The 14784-nt window shown below is 42.2% G+C and overlaps 1 protein-coding gene across 3 annotated transcripts in view; it reads left to right on the forward strand.

Annotated features, from left to right (window-relative positions):
• The window catches only part of ADAMTSL1 (ADAMTS like 1), a 375877-nt gene extending 366876 nt beyond the window's left edge, over positions 1 to 9001 (forward strand). For all 3 annotated transcript variants that reach the window (XM_017806263.1, XM_017806264.1, XM_017806265.1), the window contains 4 exons: positions 1588 to 1795; positions 5263 to 5372; positions 6219 to 6439; positions 8372 to 9001. In XM_017806263.1, coding sequence (XP_017661752.1) covers positions 1588 to 1795; positions 5263 to 5372; positions 6219 to 6439; positions 8372 to 8478 — 646 coding nt within the window. In that variant the 3' untranslated portion in view covers positions 8479 to 9001. The remainder of the gene's footprint in view (positions 1 to 1587; positions 1796 to 5262; positions 5373 to 6218; positions 6440 to 8371) is intronic.
• The last annotated feature ends 5783 nt before the right edge of the window (positions 9002 to 14784 follow it).

Below are 14784 nucleotides of genomic sequence, written 5' to 3' on the forward strand. Positions count from 1 at the left end.
ACTTACAAGATGTCAGGATCTCAAGAGAAATGTACAACTTCCCTCATTCAACAGTGATTAGAGACTTGTATTAAACAAAGAGAGTCTAAGCTTAGGCAAGGAGAGGTGCTAAACAACTCAAGGAGAAATGGCCAGATTCACCACTCTTTCTGTGTCTTGGGTATATTGCACATTTCTGTTTAATTACCTTTTAAAATATATTCCTACCCTTCTTTGCAGGCAAATGTTTTCTGAGTTGCCAGCTGAGTCATAAGAAGGAAACCAAAAGAGATTTTATGAAATATGAAACCCATTCATTAGCAGCAGTTTTTGATGGCAGTAAATTCCATGGGAATGGTTTATGTCTTTTTATACCTTCCCCGAATTGTAACACAACCCAAAATCCTCCCTCAACTCCTGAGAAACTGCTGAGATGTAAGCTTGGAAATAGAAGTTGATTGACATGCAGAGCAGAGCTTTATGACCAGTGCAAAAATTGCAGGTTCAACCTCACCAAACTGCTTGAAAAAAGTACCAGTGTTTTTGTTGAGAGTATGTTTGTTTATACTTGTTTCTGTGACCATGGGAGTTAATTACCTGCAAAGGACTGAGAAATAGAAACAGATGTCTCTCCATGGGACTGGAGAATGCCTATTGCCTATTTAGTAAAGTAATCATAAACACTTCTGGTGAGGGATGTGATAGGCAGTATTTTACTCCCAAAACCACACAAATCCTGCCTAGAATCCAGACACTTAATGAAGCAAACTTCTGATTTGACCATAAAACTGTTCAGGAAACTAGCAATCAGTTACATTCTTCCTGTTCCTAAGTCTTTCACAAACCTGACTGTATGAGTGTTTCGCTTAATGATCCTTAAAGTAACAAAATGTATTGGACTATTATTTTCTGTTGTTACAGCCTTTTAGCTAGTTAGACTAGATTTTTTTAAATGCGAGGGTTCAGAACCTCAGCCTCAGCTGGCGAATGCATGGTCTGAGCTAAAGAGAAAGGAGAACAGTGTCTTTTGTCCCCTGGGCTGACCATCCCTGAGCAATCTTTAGGCTTTTCTGGATTATCCTACCTGTCAGGGGTACAACAGAGCAGACAAGCACTAGCAGGACCCAGCAGGGTTTTGGCTACTCTCTCAGCAGCAAATTCAAAGTGCCCTGTGAGCTGCTCCAGCAACTTTACAGAGGTAGTTTTCCCTGTTAAGGGGTGCTACCGGGCTAGTCCTTGCTGGCATTGTGACTGTAGCCTTTGACTGAGGCGTCTGCAGTACAGTGGTGTAAGAACAGCCATGCCTGACCCCTGTGCCAAGCCTCTAGCAACAGCCTTAAGAGCTAGAAAATGAATTGGAGGCCCAAAGAGCCTTGAGAAAGATAAATTAATGAAAATTCTGATTTCTTCTCAGCTCTCATCTTTTGAGAAGTTTTCAGTGACTACTATGGGAGGCTGATACACTCAGCACCTTTGAGGATTGCCACCTAAATGAACCAAGCTATTGTTGCCTGTCTTTGGCCCAATACATAAAGACCTGATGATGCCAGTGATCCTGGAGATGGTGGCACCTACCTGCTCCCTGACGTGTTCGCCTTTCTCTCACAGATGGATGGTGACATCATGGTCTCTTTGCACGCGGAGCTGTGGTGGAGGCATCCAAATGCGGCGAGTGACCTGTCAGCGCCTGACAGCAAAAGGCAGCTCTGTCCCAATGTCAAATGAGGCTTGTGCCCAGGTGTCCAAGCGCCCTATGGACACACAGAACTGTAACAGGAAGCCCTGTGCTGAGTGGGTAGCCTCCTCCTGGAGCCAGGTAAGTGTGCTGGTTTAAAGGTAAACCAGCAGGAGAAATGAACTCAACTCAAAAGAGATTATAAGTCAGTTACAATTTAATAAAAAATAATACAATTATGTGGACAAAAAATTGGTTTTAACCCGCAAAACCCAGATGTATAACCCAGCACTCTGGGGCATGAACAGAATAGTGTTTGTTGGCCCCTGTGCTGAGCCCCATGTAGTCCCCCTGAGTCCAAAGTAAAAGGGGAGGAAAACCTGTTGGTGAGAGTGCTGGTTGCAGTCTGGTCAAGGGTGGTGGTTGCAGTCCAGTCGAGGTTCTGGTCCTCCTCTGGATCCAATGAGTGGTACTAGAAGCCCCAAGACCCCAAGATTATATACGCTCAGGTTCGAGTGGGAATGCCCAGTACCTCCCCCAGGGCAGGGAGTTCCACAGTGGGTGATTGTGAGTCATGAGATATTTTTTGAATCCTTGGTGGCCTGTTAGCAGACATGACCCTTCATGCTGGGTGTGGAGGTGCTAATGACTCCCTGGAGGGGAGTTAACATCACCCATAACTATAGCCTGAGGGGTCAGGTGTGCTCTGGGCAGCTGCTGCAAATGGTCTGTTGTTAACAGTTCCTGGGAAGTGACATAGAGGGTGTAGAATACACAGTTTGGGTTACACCCACACAGTGATGAACTGCTCCTGGCTGCTCTAACTAGGACAGCTAGGCAACAGTCCAAGGACAGCTTCATAGTATTGTTGCTGTGGGATTTATGGTGCTTCAAAAAAATCTCCAGAGCAGTTAATTAGGGGTGAGATAAGGAAAGGGTTTATTGTGCCAAGGCAAAAGATGTTACACGGCATACGCCCCTGTGCCCGAGATGTTACATTTTATAATACTGTCCATCTAATCCCAGGTGTGTCCACCCTGTGGCCTTTACTCTGGACCACCCCGGGTCCACCCCCTGAAATGGGTCTGGGGTGTATTTTGGGACCACCTGTTCATCCCATCTTCATCTTCTTCAGAGCACAAAGGGTACATAGTCACCCAGTTCTTGACTTCATTTTGTTGTTCAGGCCCTGATATGGCTGTTCTGCAAACAGTCTAGGCCTTGCCTTGACAAGAAACTAAACATTTCTACTGGATTCGGGGGTAGGAGTGATATAGGGAGGATAGAATGGGTAAGAGGGTTAAGGAATGTGTAAACAAGGGTGCTACAGGGAAAGGGATGTAAGGGATGCTGCTTTTAAAATCTACTTATAAAACCTATAAGGCTTGCAAGTATTAGAAAAATAAAAAAACATTAGGGGCTTAAGGCATCAGTATGGACTAGGACAAAGAAATAGAAAATAAGTGATGTTGCAACCTGGTGTCTTCAGGTTATAATTTGCAGACTTTTGAGGAGGCAGCTAGTTTGCTCAGCTCTTACAACTCTGTATATGATGCACTACCTGCTTGGGTTTCTGTAGCTTCCCATGATCCCTAGAAATGCTGCTTGTGAACAGGACTTTTACTGCAAAGCCCCTATCATCCCTAGTGGAAAGGTCTGCAGCTCCTTGTTATAGTGACAGGTGACATATTTGGGAAATAGCTTTCTCTAAGTCTTAAGTCCCCTTACCAGCCAGTGAGTGTGTTTCAGCCTTGGCTGGCAGGAGTCGGGATTGATGATTGTGAGGTTTGAGGCAGAAAGATTTTGCAGTAACACAGTTTTACAAAGTTGTTAATGTTGCCTGAGAATGCCAAAAAGTGTGAGATTTTTTGATTTGCTTTATGATGAAATGCAGAATGGAGGGCGAGAAACATTTTCAGAATACTTCATGCGGCTTTGCTGATCTTCAGATTCTCTCTTTGGAGATTGTGTTTCATCAAATTTTTTTTATTGCTGTGTTGGTAGTAAAAAGTGTCTTCAGTTACTAGAACATGTTATTGTTCACTACTTGAAAACAACTTCATTTAACTCTTGAAACGTAATTGAGTTATTGTATTACATTTACTAATAAAGCTTGGAATTAACATTTTATGTGAAAGCAGCAAATTTTCACTCCCTGTGGAATTCCAGGAAAGGACTGGATTATCCTTGCAAAAACACATCTACCTCTTCCATATCTGTAGAGCATTATGGGCTGTATTGTTCCCCATGACATCATACTCAGCTGAGACAATCAAGTAATTCAGAATTAATTTCTTAGACCTAACCTCTGTGCATTATCATATAGTATTTCTTCTACCTAGCTTAAAAAAAAAAAAAATCAAGTTCCACATGATTCAATACTGCTCAGTCTCCAAGCCAGAAGACTGCTACACAGTTAGGCTCAGTGACTTGCTTGGTAGTCTAGTGAGGTATCAGGTCTCTCTTGCCCAGATGTAGTGACCAACTTTCCTAGTTCACAAAGAAAATAAACAGACTACCTACTCTACCCTCACCTCTAGAATTAATTCCTTTCCTTCACTGAATGTTACTGGCATTTTGGTCTCCACTATGTAATCCCATACTGTTTTTAAACTAATGACTCAGGCTTGATGGTGATGAGGACTGCTGGCCCCTGCAGATATTGCAGAAGTGCTCCACAATGAATGGTATTTCCAACAAGAGCATTGACTGGGACCAGCTGGAGACTCTTCCCAGTTGTCAGGGAGGGAAGAAATAGCAGGAAGAAGAGAGTATTTTTTGAGGAGTGCGTGGTAATGTGAAACAGGGCTCCTACTGATAAGGGGGTGAAGGTGGCAGAGGGATCAGTCAGCAGCCCTCCCCTGGCGAAAATTCCTGCCTCACACTAACATCCCACTCTTCAACCCTCAGTTTGTTCTTGAATATGATTTCCAGATACTTAAAAAAAACAGTTTCCTAACAACTGATATAATTTTAAAAGGGCACAAATCCATGCTTCATACCTATAGCTAATTACATTTTAATTGAAGGAGAGGATAAAAGTTGAACAGAAACGTGTTTGTTAACTTTGAATAGGTTAGGATAGCCTCAGTATTGGAACAAGCTTGCACATTTGCTGTGTGTCTGTCATGCTTACTGCATTTGTTTATTGCCCTTCAATGCTTTAAAATTATTAAATGGAGTGGAATATGTTCTTGGTTCAATGCATTCTTAGGTTTTTGGCCATAAGTTGTGATAGTACAAGCTGCAAAATGCACAGTAAAAGTAGTATATTGAGATTTCCTGTGTGGATCATAGGCTCTCGGCTAATGACACAAGAGCATTTAATTTGCCCTAGCAGATGTATGTAAGATTGAACTATTGAAGAGAAGAACTATTGACTCTACAGAGCAGATGTAGAAATGCAGTTTTAGTGCTGCTGGAAGAGAGTGACGTAGAGCAGAAGATGACTGCACACTCAGCCTTCAAAGCCTGTAGAGGTGCAGAAAGTGCTTGAAATCTCAACAGTCACTGCATGGCAGTGTGTAGTTTATTTCACTAGCAGTCTTATAAAATGGGAACGTGGCCCTGCCTTTTACCTCCCTGAAGTGATTCTTCCCTGTTCACAGTGTAATGGGCCTTGCATTGGACCACGACTGGCTATACAGCACAGACAGGTATTTTGCCAGACCAAAGATGGAACTTCTGTGTCATCTGATCAATGCAGTGCCTTACCAAGGTAGGAAATCTCTTATATATGAATCCACAACCTTTTCAGAGATATTGAATGGACTAGTAACTTAACTGACAGTTTATGGGTTTCCCCTATGTAACAAAGAGGTCATCTGCAATCTGTGCAGTTATATGTTACAAACCTCATCAGGCTTAAGCCCAGGCTTACTTATTTGTTCCTAGGAGATCCACACCAGTGGGTCTGGAAAGTCTTCTGTGCATGCCAAATCTGACTGAAAGGCTGTGCTCTCTCTCCTTAAGCTGCCAGTCTTCTTCTCACTTATTTAAACACAGACTCCAACTGGGGAAAACTCCACTGTCACCATGGTAAAGACATTGACTTTATCTGAGCCTTAGGTATGTCAGTCAAGACTGATCATGACTGAAAATTAATATAATTGGCTCATTGGTTCCTAGTCATGCATTTTCATTATCTGTGTGACAAGTAGATATGAACCAAGTTTGCCTTTGCATCTTCTGTGAGACTGTGTTGAAAGGAAAAGAGAGGTTTCAGAGAACTGGTTTTGTTTCAACTGTCTGTAAAGCCATAAAAAGTTACTAAGTGCTGCTGGACCACACTGGTCACCACTCATTGCACCTTTCAGCAGACCTCTAGTTTGGCCTTTCATGGAGAGGACATTTCAGCCAAATCCTCAAATAGTTCAAATGGTCATTTAACCCGGTATTAGTATACCAGTGTGCATCCACTGAGGGTCTGGTCCTTGAGAGCAGTTAAAAACTGTTATATCACTTGCATCCTTTGAAGACCTAATCCATGCAGTGCTCTGAGTGAATTACCTTTGGGATATGCAATGCTTGCTGTTGTCCCATCCTTCCCTCCCTCCTGTCACAGGCCGTTGAACACACAGAACTGCTGGACTGACATCTGTGGTGTGCACTGGAGGGTCAGCCTGTGGACCGTCTGCACGGCTACGTGTGGAAACTACGGCTTCCAGTCCCGGCGTGTCGACTGTGTGCACACCCGCACCAACAAGCCTGTGATGGAGCATCACTGCTCCTGGAGGCCAAGGCCATCGAACTGGCAGCGCTGCAACATCACACCCTGTGAAAATGGTACTTTGCTGAGAGGAGGGAATGCAGAGCAGTGCAGGGGTAGGAAAGAAGGCAGAGTTGTCTCTCAGAAATGCAGCACTGGACCTTGCAGCTGGGCATCCTGGGGATCCTCCAGCCTGAACATCTGCAAAATCCAGTGTCCAAAACTCAACGTCCCAGAGAGGAATGCTGCCCATTGTGGGATTTTTTGGAAATGGTATTAGTGCTGGGATTGTGTCCCCTTGCTAATAGCGTGAGAAATAATTCATACAGTCTTCTGGAGCAAGCCAACAGGAGGGCCACCAAGTTGTTCAGACAGATGGAGCACCTCTCCTTTGAGGAAAGGCTGAGAAAATTGGGGTTGTTCAGCCTGGAAGAGAGAAGGCTTCGAGGTGTCCTAACTTCAGCCTTCCAGTACCTAAAGGGAACTTACAGGAAAGATGGGGCAAGACTATTTGCAAGAGCATGTAGTGACAGGACAAGAGGGAATGGGTTCAAATTGAAAGAGAGTAGGTTTAGATTAGATATTAGATATTAGGAAGAAACTCTTTACTGTAAAGGTGGTGAGGCACTGGTACAGGTTGCCCAGGGAAGTTATGAATGCCCCATACCTGGAAGTGTTCAAGGCCATGTTGGATGGGGCTCTGAACAACCTGATCTAGTGGAAGGTGTCCGTGCCTATGGCAGGGGGGTTGGAACTATATGATCTTCAAAGTTCCCTTCCAACCCAAAGAATTCTATGATTAACTTTCAGTTAATGGTACAGACAGAAAGAAAAACACGAATCACAACCAAACTTATGGCTATAGTCCAAATCCGGTAAGTAGGCTGATGATGGGAAATCCAGACAAGGCTAATTTCAGGTGACAGGCAACAAATTGGACCTGTCAAAGGACTGGAAAAGTTACTAATATTAAAAAAAAACAAACCAACTAAAGAGAACAGATGCATCTGTTTGGAAATGATGCTCCCATCCTCTAAATTGCAAGCCAGTTGCTGTGCAATCATTGCAGATGCAGCAGCAGAATCAATGTGCTTGCCTATGTCCACACCAGCTCTGACACTCCCTCTAAGCAGAGGTAAAGTGGACTACATAGGTTCAAACTCACGATCAGTTTGGGGGGTCCTAATGGAAGTTAAAGGGATGAGGGAGCTTACAGGTACCAAGCAAGACCTTTGTTGTCACTCCAGCATCTTTCTGCTACATAGAAATGTCCCACATGTAAATAACAGTGGAGTTATTTGGCACAAACATCACTGGAGAGAGCCGTACAACTGCCCTGTGATGTTTCCCTTTTCCATCCTTGGCATGGGAAGTGGGACTCCCTCAGGCAACAACCCACCCAACATCTTGCAGGGATATTGGACAGTTTTCCAGCCTGGAGCTAAAAAGCAGGAGGCTGTGGGCCTCAAAAACTGTCCAAGTGTTACCAGGACCTAAGCCCTAGGGGAGTTCAAAAAGTGTCTTAACATCTTCATACTGGGCTGTGTTCTGCAACCCCTGGGTGAAAAACACAACACAACACCAGGTAAGCTGAGGTGACACTCCACACACTGGCTTTTCAAATGTAAGAGGTAGGCCAAAGTGTCTCTGAGCTACTCTGTTAAAGTAAGTTTCCAGTTTTATTTACTACTTCATCTTTGGTTCATCAACTGTTAGGAAACTCCTACAGCCTCTCTAAAATGCTGGTAGATGACAAATACAGGGTTGGAGCAGCCTCAGCAGCCCACTGCCCAAGCTCCAAAAGCAAAGGTTGCCCAACACATTCTCCTTTAAGCCTTTGGCTACTTGCAGTTCACAGTCTGTCTTTGCAGCAAGTCAAGCTCATGTTCATAGTGAGACCTCCCAACACAAAGGTCCTCCTCTTGGCCACCCAGGGAAGTGTCCTCAGGTAAGAAATCCTTCTTTCCTTGTTTCATCACCATTTCTTCTTTTTGTTTCCCCTTTGGCAGTGGAGTGCAGAGACACTACAAGGTACTGTGAGAAAGTGAAGCAGCTCAAACTCTGCCAGCTCACCCAGTTTAAGTCACGTTGCTGTGGGACTTGTGGAAAATCTTGAAGACAGACAAAATGAAAATGGAGGAACAAGGGGATCACAGCTTTGCTTCACTGAGGCAAGGGCTTTTGCAGAAAATACAAATGGAATGGAAATATCTTTTTCATTTTATTTATTTCCCTTTTTTTAAAAAAAAAAAAGAACACCTTTTACCAAATCACTGTTGTAAAGGGTCTTGAAAAGTTTTCCCTTTTATGAATCTGGGAGACAGAATGCAGCAAAACATGGTCATGAAGGTAGACCATAAAGAGTCAGAGAGACCAATGCCACCAGAAATGGGTGTGAGAGGAGTGGAGCTTCCCCATAATCCATGTACATGCCTGGGGGATACACAAAGAGACAGGTGAGGAAGAGGACGAGAGTGAAAAGCTAGCATCACATTACAGAATCACAGAATCACAAAGGTTGGTAGAAACCTTCAGGATCACCTGGTCCAACCGTCAACCCAGCACCACCATAATCATCCCTAAACCATATCCCCAAGTGCCACATCCAGACACCTCTTGAACACTTACGGAGATGGTGACTCCACAAACCTCCCTGGGCAACTTAATCCAATGCCTAGCCACTCTTTCAGTGATTTTTTTTTCTTTCTAATATCTAATCTGAACCTCCCCTGGCACAACTTGAGGGCATTTCCTCTCATATTTTCATTTGGAACATGACAGAAGACACCAATCCCCACCGCACCAGAACCTTCTTTCAGATAGTTATAGAGAGTAATGACATACTCCTTAAGCCTCCTCCCAGCTTAACAACCCCAGCTCCCTCAGCTGCTCCTTATAGGATGTGTTTTCTAGACCTTTCACTGGTTTTGTAGCCCTTTTCTAGACACGCTCCAGCACTTCAGTGTCTTTTCTGTAGTGAGGGGCCCAAAACTGAACACAGGATTCAAGCCTCACCAGCAGCAAGTACAGCAGTACAATCATTTCTCTGGTCCTGCTGGCCACACTATTCTTGATACAGGCCAAGATGTCATTGGCCTTCTTGGCCACTTGGGCATTGCTGACTCATGTTCATGCTGCTGACCAGCCCTATCAAAGTCCTTTTCTGCTGAACATCTCTCAAGCCACTCTTCCCCAAGCCTGTAGCATTGTTACATGGGGTTGTTGTGGCTCAAGGGCAGGACCCAGCACTTTGCTTTATTGAACCTCATGCAGTTGTCTTCAGCCCACCAATCAAGTCTGTCAAGACCCCTCTGCAGAGTCTTCCTTCCCTCCAGCAGACCAACACTCCCACCTAACTTGGTGTCATCTGCAAACTGACTGAGGATGCACTCAATCCCCTCAGTTTGACAGGTCATAGTGTGGTGGAGAAAAAAAAAAAAAGGCTAAACTAAACTGCTTTATACGGATACTTCATCTGTCTTAGACTACCTTGAGAACACAAGCATATGATTTTGTTTTATAAACTTATTTGTTACATCCAAGATTGTAACCCTTCTTTTTAATTTCTAAACCACTCTCTCCTTCTCACATCAGGCCTGGAAATTATTTCAGTGGGACATCCTTGTGATCTTTCAGGATCTGGTGTCTGGGGAAGTTGAACAATGGTCTGTAATATAAGTGGATCTAAAAGACGCCTGAAAATGTTTCCAGTTTGAGTTTGTGAGGGAGAATTGGGGATTGAAGGGTTGCCCTAAGCACAGAGGTGAGATGATGATGTTTATTATTATCCAGGCAAAGGAGAGAAAGTATGATCTGCTTGACAGGCTGTAGTACAAACCTGCAAATACTGTTCCCTAGTCAGCACAGGCAGGAAAGATGGAAACTGGCTGTGGTAATGGGAGGTACTTTGCATACTGCATCCTACTAAGACTTATTTAGAAAAGAGAGGAGTACCAGTTCCCAGAGTTCAGATGTTTTCAGTCCTGGGGTTTTGGAAAGGAACTTGAAAAAGTGGTTTTTCCTAACCTGCTAACACAAAAAATTTCCCTCTCCTGACAGGCAAGCCTTTTGGACATGTAGTAGAAAAGAGCTTGATTCTGATTTCTCATGGCTGTTCCCAGTCGGTAGAAACAGAATGGATTTAGCATCAGCCCCAGAGGAGTAATGCAAATAATTTTTAACAAACTTGCTCCTCTCCAACTGCCTCTCACAACAAAACAGGTGTCATAAAGCCACAGATATTAAAGTCCATGTATAACACCCTGAAGATACAATCAAAAGTGGGACTCAAACATCACACCCACAGCATGATTTTGCATGCAGGTTGTGAATAGTGCTCCATGCTTTAAGTTCCTGTACATTCTCTGCTCCTCTTAGAATAGGGCCCTAAAATTAGAGGAAATCTGCAAAATAGTGGGTTGAGAATTGTGGAGCTTTAAAGAACTACCTGGATATTGAGTTTTGGTTCAAGACCTCTAAATTAAAGAGAATGGTGGTGCCTCTCCTGTAACCCCTGGTGGTGCTAGTGTGTTGTGGTATGCTAATGAAATGCTGTTCAAATTCTGCCATGCTGCAACTTTGATGACATGTGGATTTTTCAGCAAAACTGGGAGTCCATTTTTGAGGTCAGTGCCAGGTTCATGACATTAAGCTGTCTCAAATTGGCTTATTTCAAAACATAGCTGGCAGTGAATGTGCTTAGTACAAATGGGTTTTCAAGAGTGTTGCTAAGCATCAGTGTAACTTTTTATTTAAAAAAGAATAATTCTTTTCTATGTATATAAATGTGTATCTTTTCTGATATTTATTAGGATTTCTTGTATAAAAAGTGCAATAGTAATAATTGTACAGATAAAACTATATTGCCATTTTTTTTAAATCTCCCCAGAATTTTGTTCCTCTAAAATCAACAGTAATAGTGTATTTCTCTTAGTTTTAATAGCACTTGCGTTTAGTTGGGGATCTGCTTCACTGTGCACAGAGTGCTTTATAAACTATGACATGAGGAAGGGATGATGTTTTTAACTTGTGAAATGATAGTTATGCATGGAATGGAGGACAATTCCTTAATAACATAATAATAACAATGATGATGATGACAATGCGATGGAAATTTCTGGTACATTAGTTAACACAAAGCAAAGTATTGGGAAAGTATTTTCTTTTGTTTAAAAGCAAAACATGTTAAGGCAATCACATGTTCCATAGTATCTGTGTAACTGTGCACAGGATAAACATGAAGGATCTGATCTGGAGTGGCCACTGTGTTGATGTAATTTCATGTCTGTCTTCTGAATCGTGACTTGGCAGCGTCTCAGTAAGATAAGGTTTGCTGGATATTTTAGGAATCTCTAAAGAGAAAACAGAACAGCAAACTTGTACAAGTAATGCAGGTTACTTATTTAACTACTACTGTCTGATGTGTTGGTTTTTTACCTTAAAAACAAAAGCCAAATTAGCAAAGCTGTTGGAGTTCTCTGTCCGTATTCCATATTATAATAGCAGCACACATCTGTTACACAAAGTACACATAAGGTGCCTGCCTTGGGGAAAGAGCATGTCTTAACTCATTTTTAAAGGTCTCCAACCATTAAGATTCTGCACCCTGTCTTGGAGATATGTTTTAATTCTTCATTTGCCTTGCTTTATTCTTTTTCGCTAATGTCTTGCCTCTATTGCTTTTGCAGAAGTATAAAGCCATTGTTGCTGCTGGTCCAAGGATCATGAATATCAATAAAAGTATACTCCTTTTTTCTATACAGCAGTGCTTCAAGACATCTTATAACTCTCCTCAGCAACTTACGGCTTGAAGAAACACCTCTTAATTCAATTTTTCCTTACAGGTTTCTGCTGCCTTCAGTAATGGAGCTGTCAGCTACTTGATGCACCTAAAGCATCAGATGTATACATTGAAGAAATCCTAGTAATGGTCAGAATTACAAAGGGAAAGAAGAGAAAAAGTTGATAGAACAAAAACATTTTTTCTTAACAAAGACAAAATTGAGTTTTGAAAACTAAGCTGGTTCTTGCTCTTGCCCTTTTCAAACAAACAATATATCTCTTCTAAAAGGGAAAAGTGATTTTGCTCTGATTTACTGACAGTTTCCCTTGTGTGATATTCCTGCATATATTTTTTTTAGATACCTAAACTGCAGGTAAATAACACCTCACACATACACTAACTCAAACAGACAACCAAGTCAAAGATCAGACCTAAGACTTCCAAGCAACAGTACTGAAGGCAATGGGAATTTCATCATTCATTTTGAGTAGAACAAGTATAGAAGCTGGCACTGATGTAAAATGAACAGCAGGCTGGCTTAGGTTCCCAATAGAATAATTATTCTCTTTTATGCATATGGCTTTAGTTACTAGTCAAGTCAAAAAGCCTTCAAAACCTTCAAAGGAAGCTTCCAGTTTTGTTTTCCCTACTAATTTTCCTCACAAAAGAAAAACAGTTCTGGAAAAAACCAGAAAAATATAACGCTGAAAGTTTCCCCACAGAAGACCTACTCCTGACCCCTGTTATGTGGCAACTAAACTAGTCCAGGCATCTGCATCTGCATGCATGATCTTAAAACAATAGAAGCCATAGGCAGAGGTTTCCAAAGTAACCTTTAGCTGGAAATTTTCTTCCTGCTATCTGGCTGCAGTCATATGGACTGCAGTTGAAGCTTTTTGACTTTTAAGTTACTCTTCTTCTTGCAAACTACCTTATCAAATAAAAGGCTAAAGATCACCTTGATATCTGTTTGGTGCTCAAACACAGATTCATTAATAAATTTGGTTATTCTGTATCGGCATAAGCTGACACCTCTGTTTGTAGAAGAAGGTGAACCAAAAGCTTACTCTTCTCCGGATTTTCAAGACTGTAAAAAACCAAAAGTTTTTAATGGCAACTTTCAGCAAGTCACTGATCATTTTAGCTAGTAGTTGAGTGAATTGGCTTCATTTGTTCAGTTACATAATTTTTAACGAATGCTTTCAAACTGTTTTTTGAATGTCAGATTTTCTCACAGCATACCAGTGTATACAGTTGAGAAACTCAAAAATGCTAATGCTAACTATGGCTCTGCATATTAGCTGCAGACCACATTTTGGGAATCATCAGTTTAACCATTCCCTTCATCCTCTTTTGTAAAGGTATATATATATATTTATCAATAGTGTCATGTATAAACTCTCTACTTTTGTGGAAACTAAACCGAAGAACTTGTCAAATACTTGAGTTTGCACAAAACTGAGGGGGAGAGGAAAATCAGACCTCCTTTCTCTACTGATCTCATACATTTCTCACACCAAAAGCATATTGGTTAATCACAGTTTCACCTACATTGCTTTTCATTGTCTCCACCCAACATCTCCCCTCCGGTCAATCAAAATCAAATCTACAATCTGGCCATATACATAGTAATTTTAATAAATTTTTATGTAAAGTTTTCACTAAGGCATTTCAATAATATGCAACCCAACATGCTATTTATCCAGATTTATAAGCAGTAAAGCAACATATCAACACCTCCTCTTTCGATTGAAATACTCATTTCTGTTCTCACCAGCTTTTTCACTTGTTCCTATTCTCAACTTCACATGTGAAGACATGAATACAACAATACATTTTATTCTCCATCTGTCCCTCTGAGAAGCAAATACTGTACTCGAAGTCACCGTTCCTTCAGTGATCACTGATGAAGACCGAGACTGGAAAGTCCATGAAATCACAGACTCCAGCCCCTCTTTTTTGCCAGAATGATTACAAAACCTGGAACAGCCTCTAATGAGACGTCCAGTGCACTTTCGGGGTGATTGAAGCAGCAAGGCTGAAAGTATGCAAGTGCCTTCGCATTAGAGAGGTGTCATGGCAGGGTCTATCTGGAAGAGTTTTTTCAAATAAAAATGAACTGACAAAACAGACCACAAAGTATCTCATGAAATGTATTTAAAACAGAATCAACAACAGTGGTTCCTCAGTGATCTGAGTTTGTACACTAGCTTGTGAAGGAGCAAGATTCAGGATGGGAGCGGTTCCGGGCATGGAGGAAGACATATAGCAATTGACAGGACTTTATTATATGGACTTTACTGTTATTATATGGTTTCACTGTATCCACACTACACAGTGCACAGCCTGGGCATACTCGGGCTTGCCAGGAGTTTGCCTGCTCCCTGCTTCCCTGCTCCCCTCTCCGATAGGCTGAAGAAGCTGCAGAGAGGAGACAGTTACCATTCGCCCTTTCCTTCCCCGGTTCCTCCCATGTTCCTCCCCCTTTGCCTGTATCCCTACCCCGATTTGTTCCCCCGTTTGTCTGTCTCATGCTCCACCCTGTGTTCTAGCTCTTTCCCCACCTGAACTCACAAAAAACCCTCCACATCTCAATAAAGCATTCCATTTGCACTTCTACCTTGTCTCTGGACCCGTCCG

The sequence above is a fragment of the Lepidothrix coronata genome, unplaced genomic scaffold, assembly GCF_001604755.1.
Source record: "Lepidothrix coronata isolate B3197 unplaced genomic scaffold, Lepidothrix_coronata-1.0 Scaffold14, whole genome shotgun sequence".
Classification (NCBI taxonomy): Eukaryota; Metazoa; Chordata; class Aves; order Passeriformes; family Pipridae; genus Lepidothrix; species Lepidothrix coronata.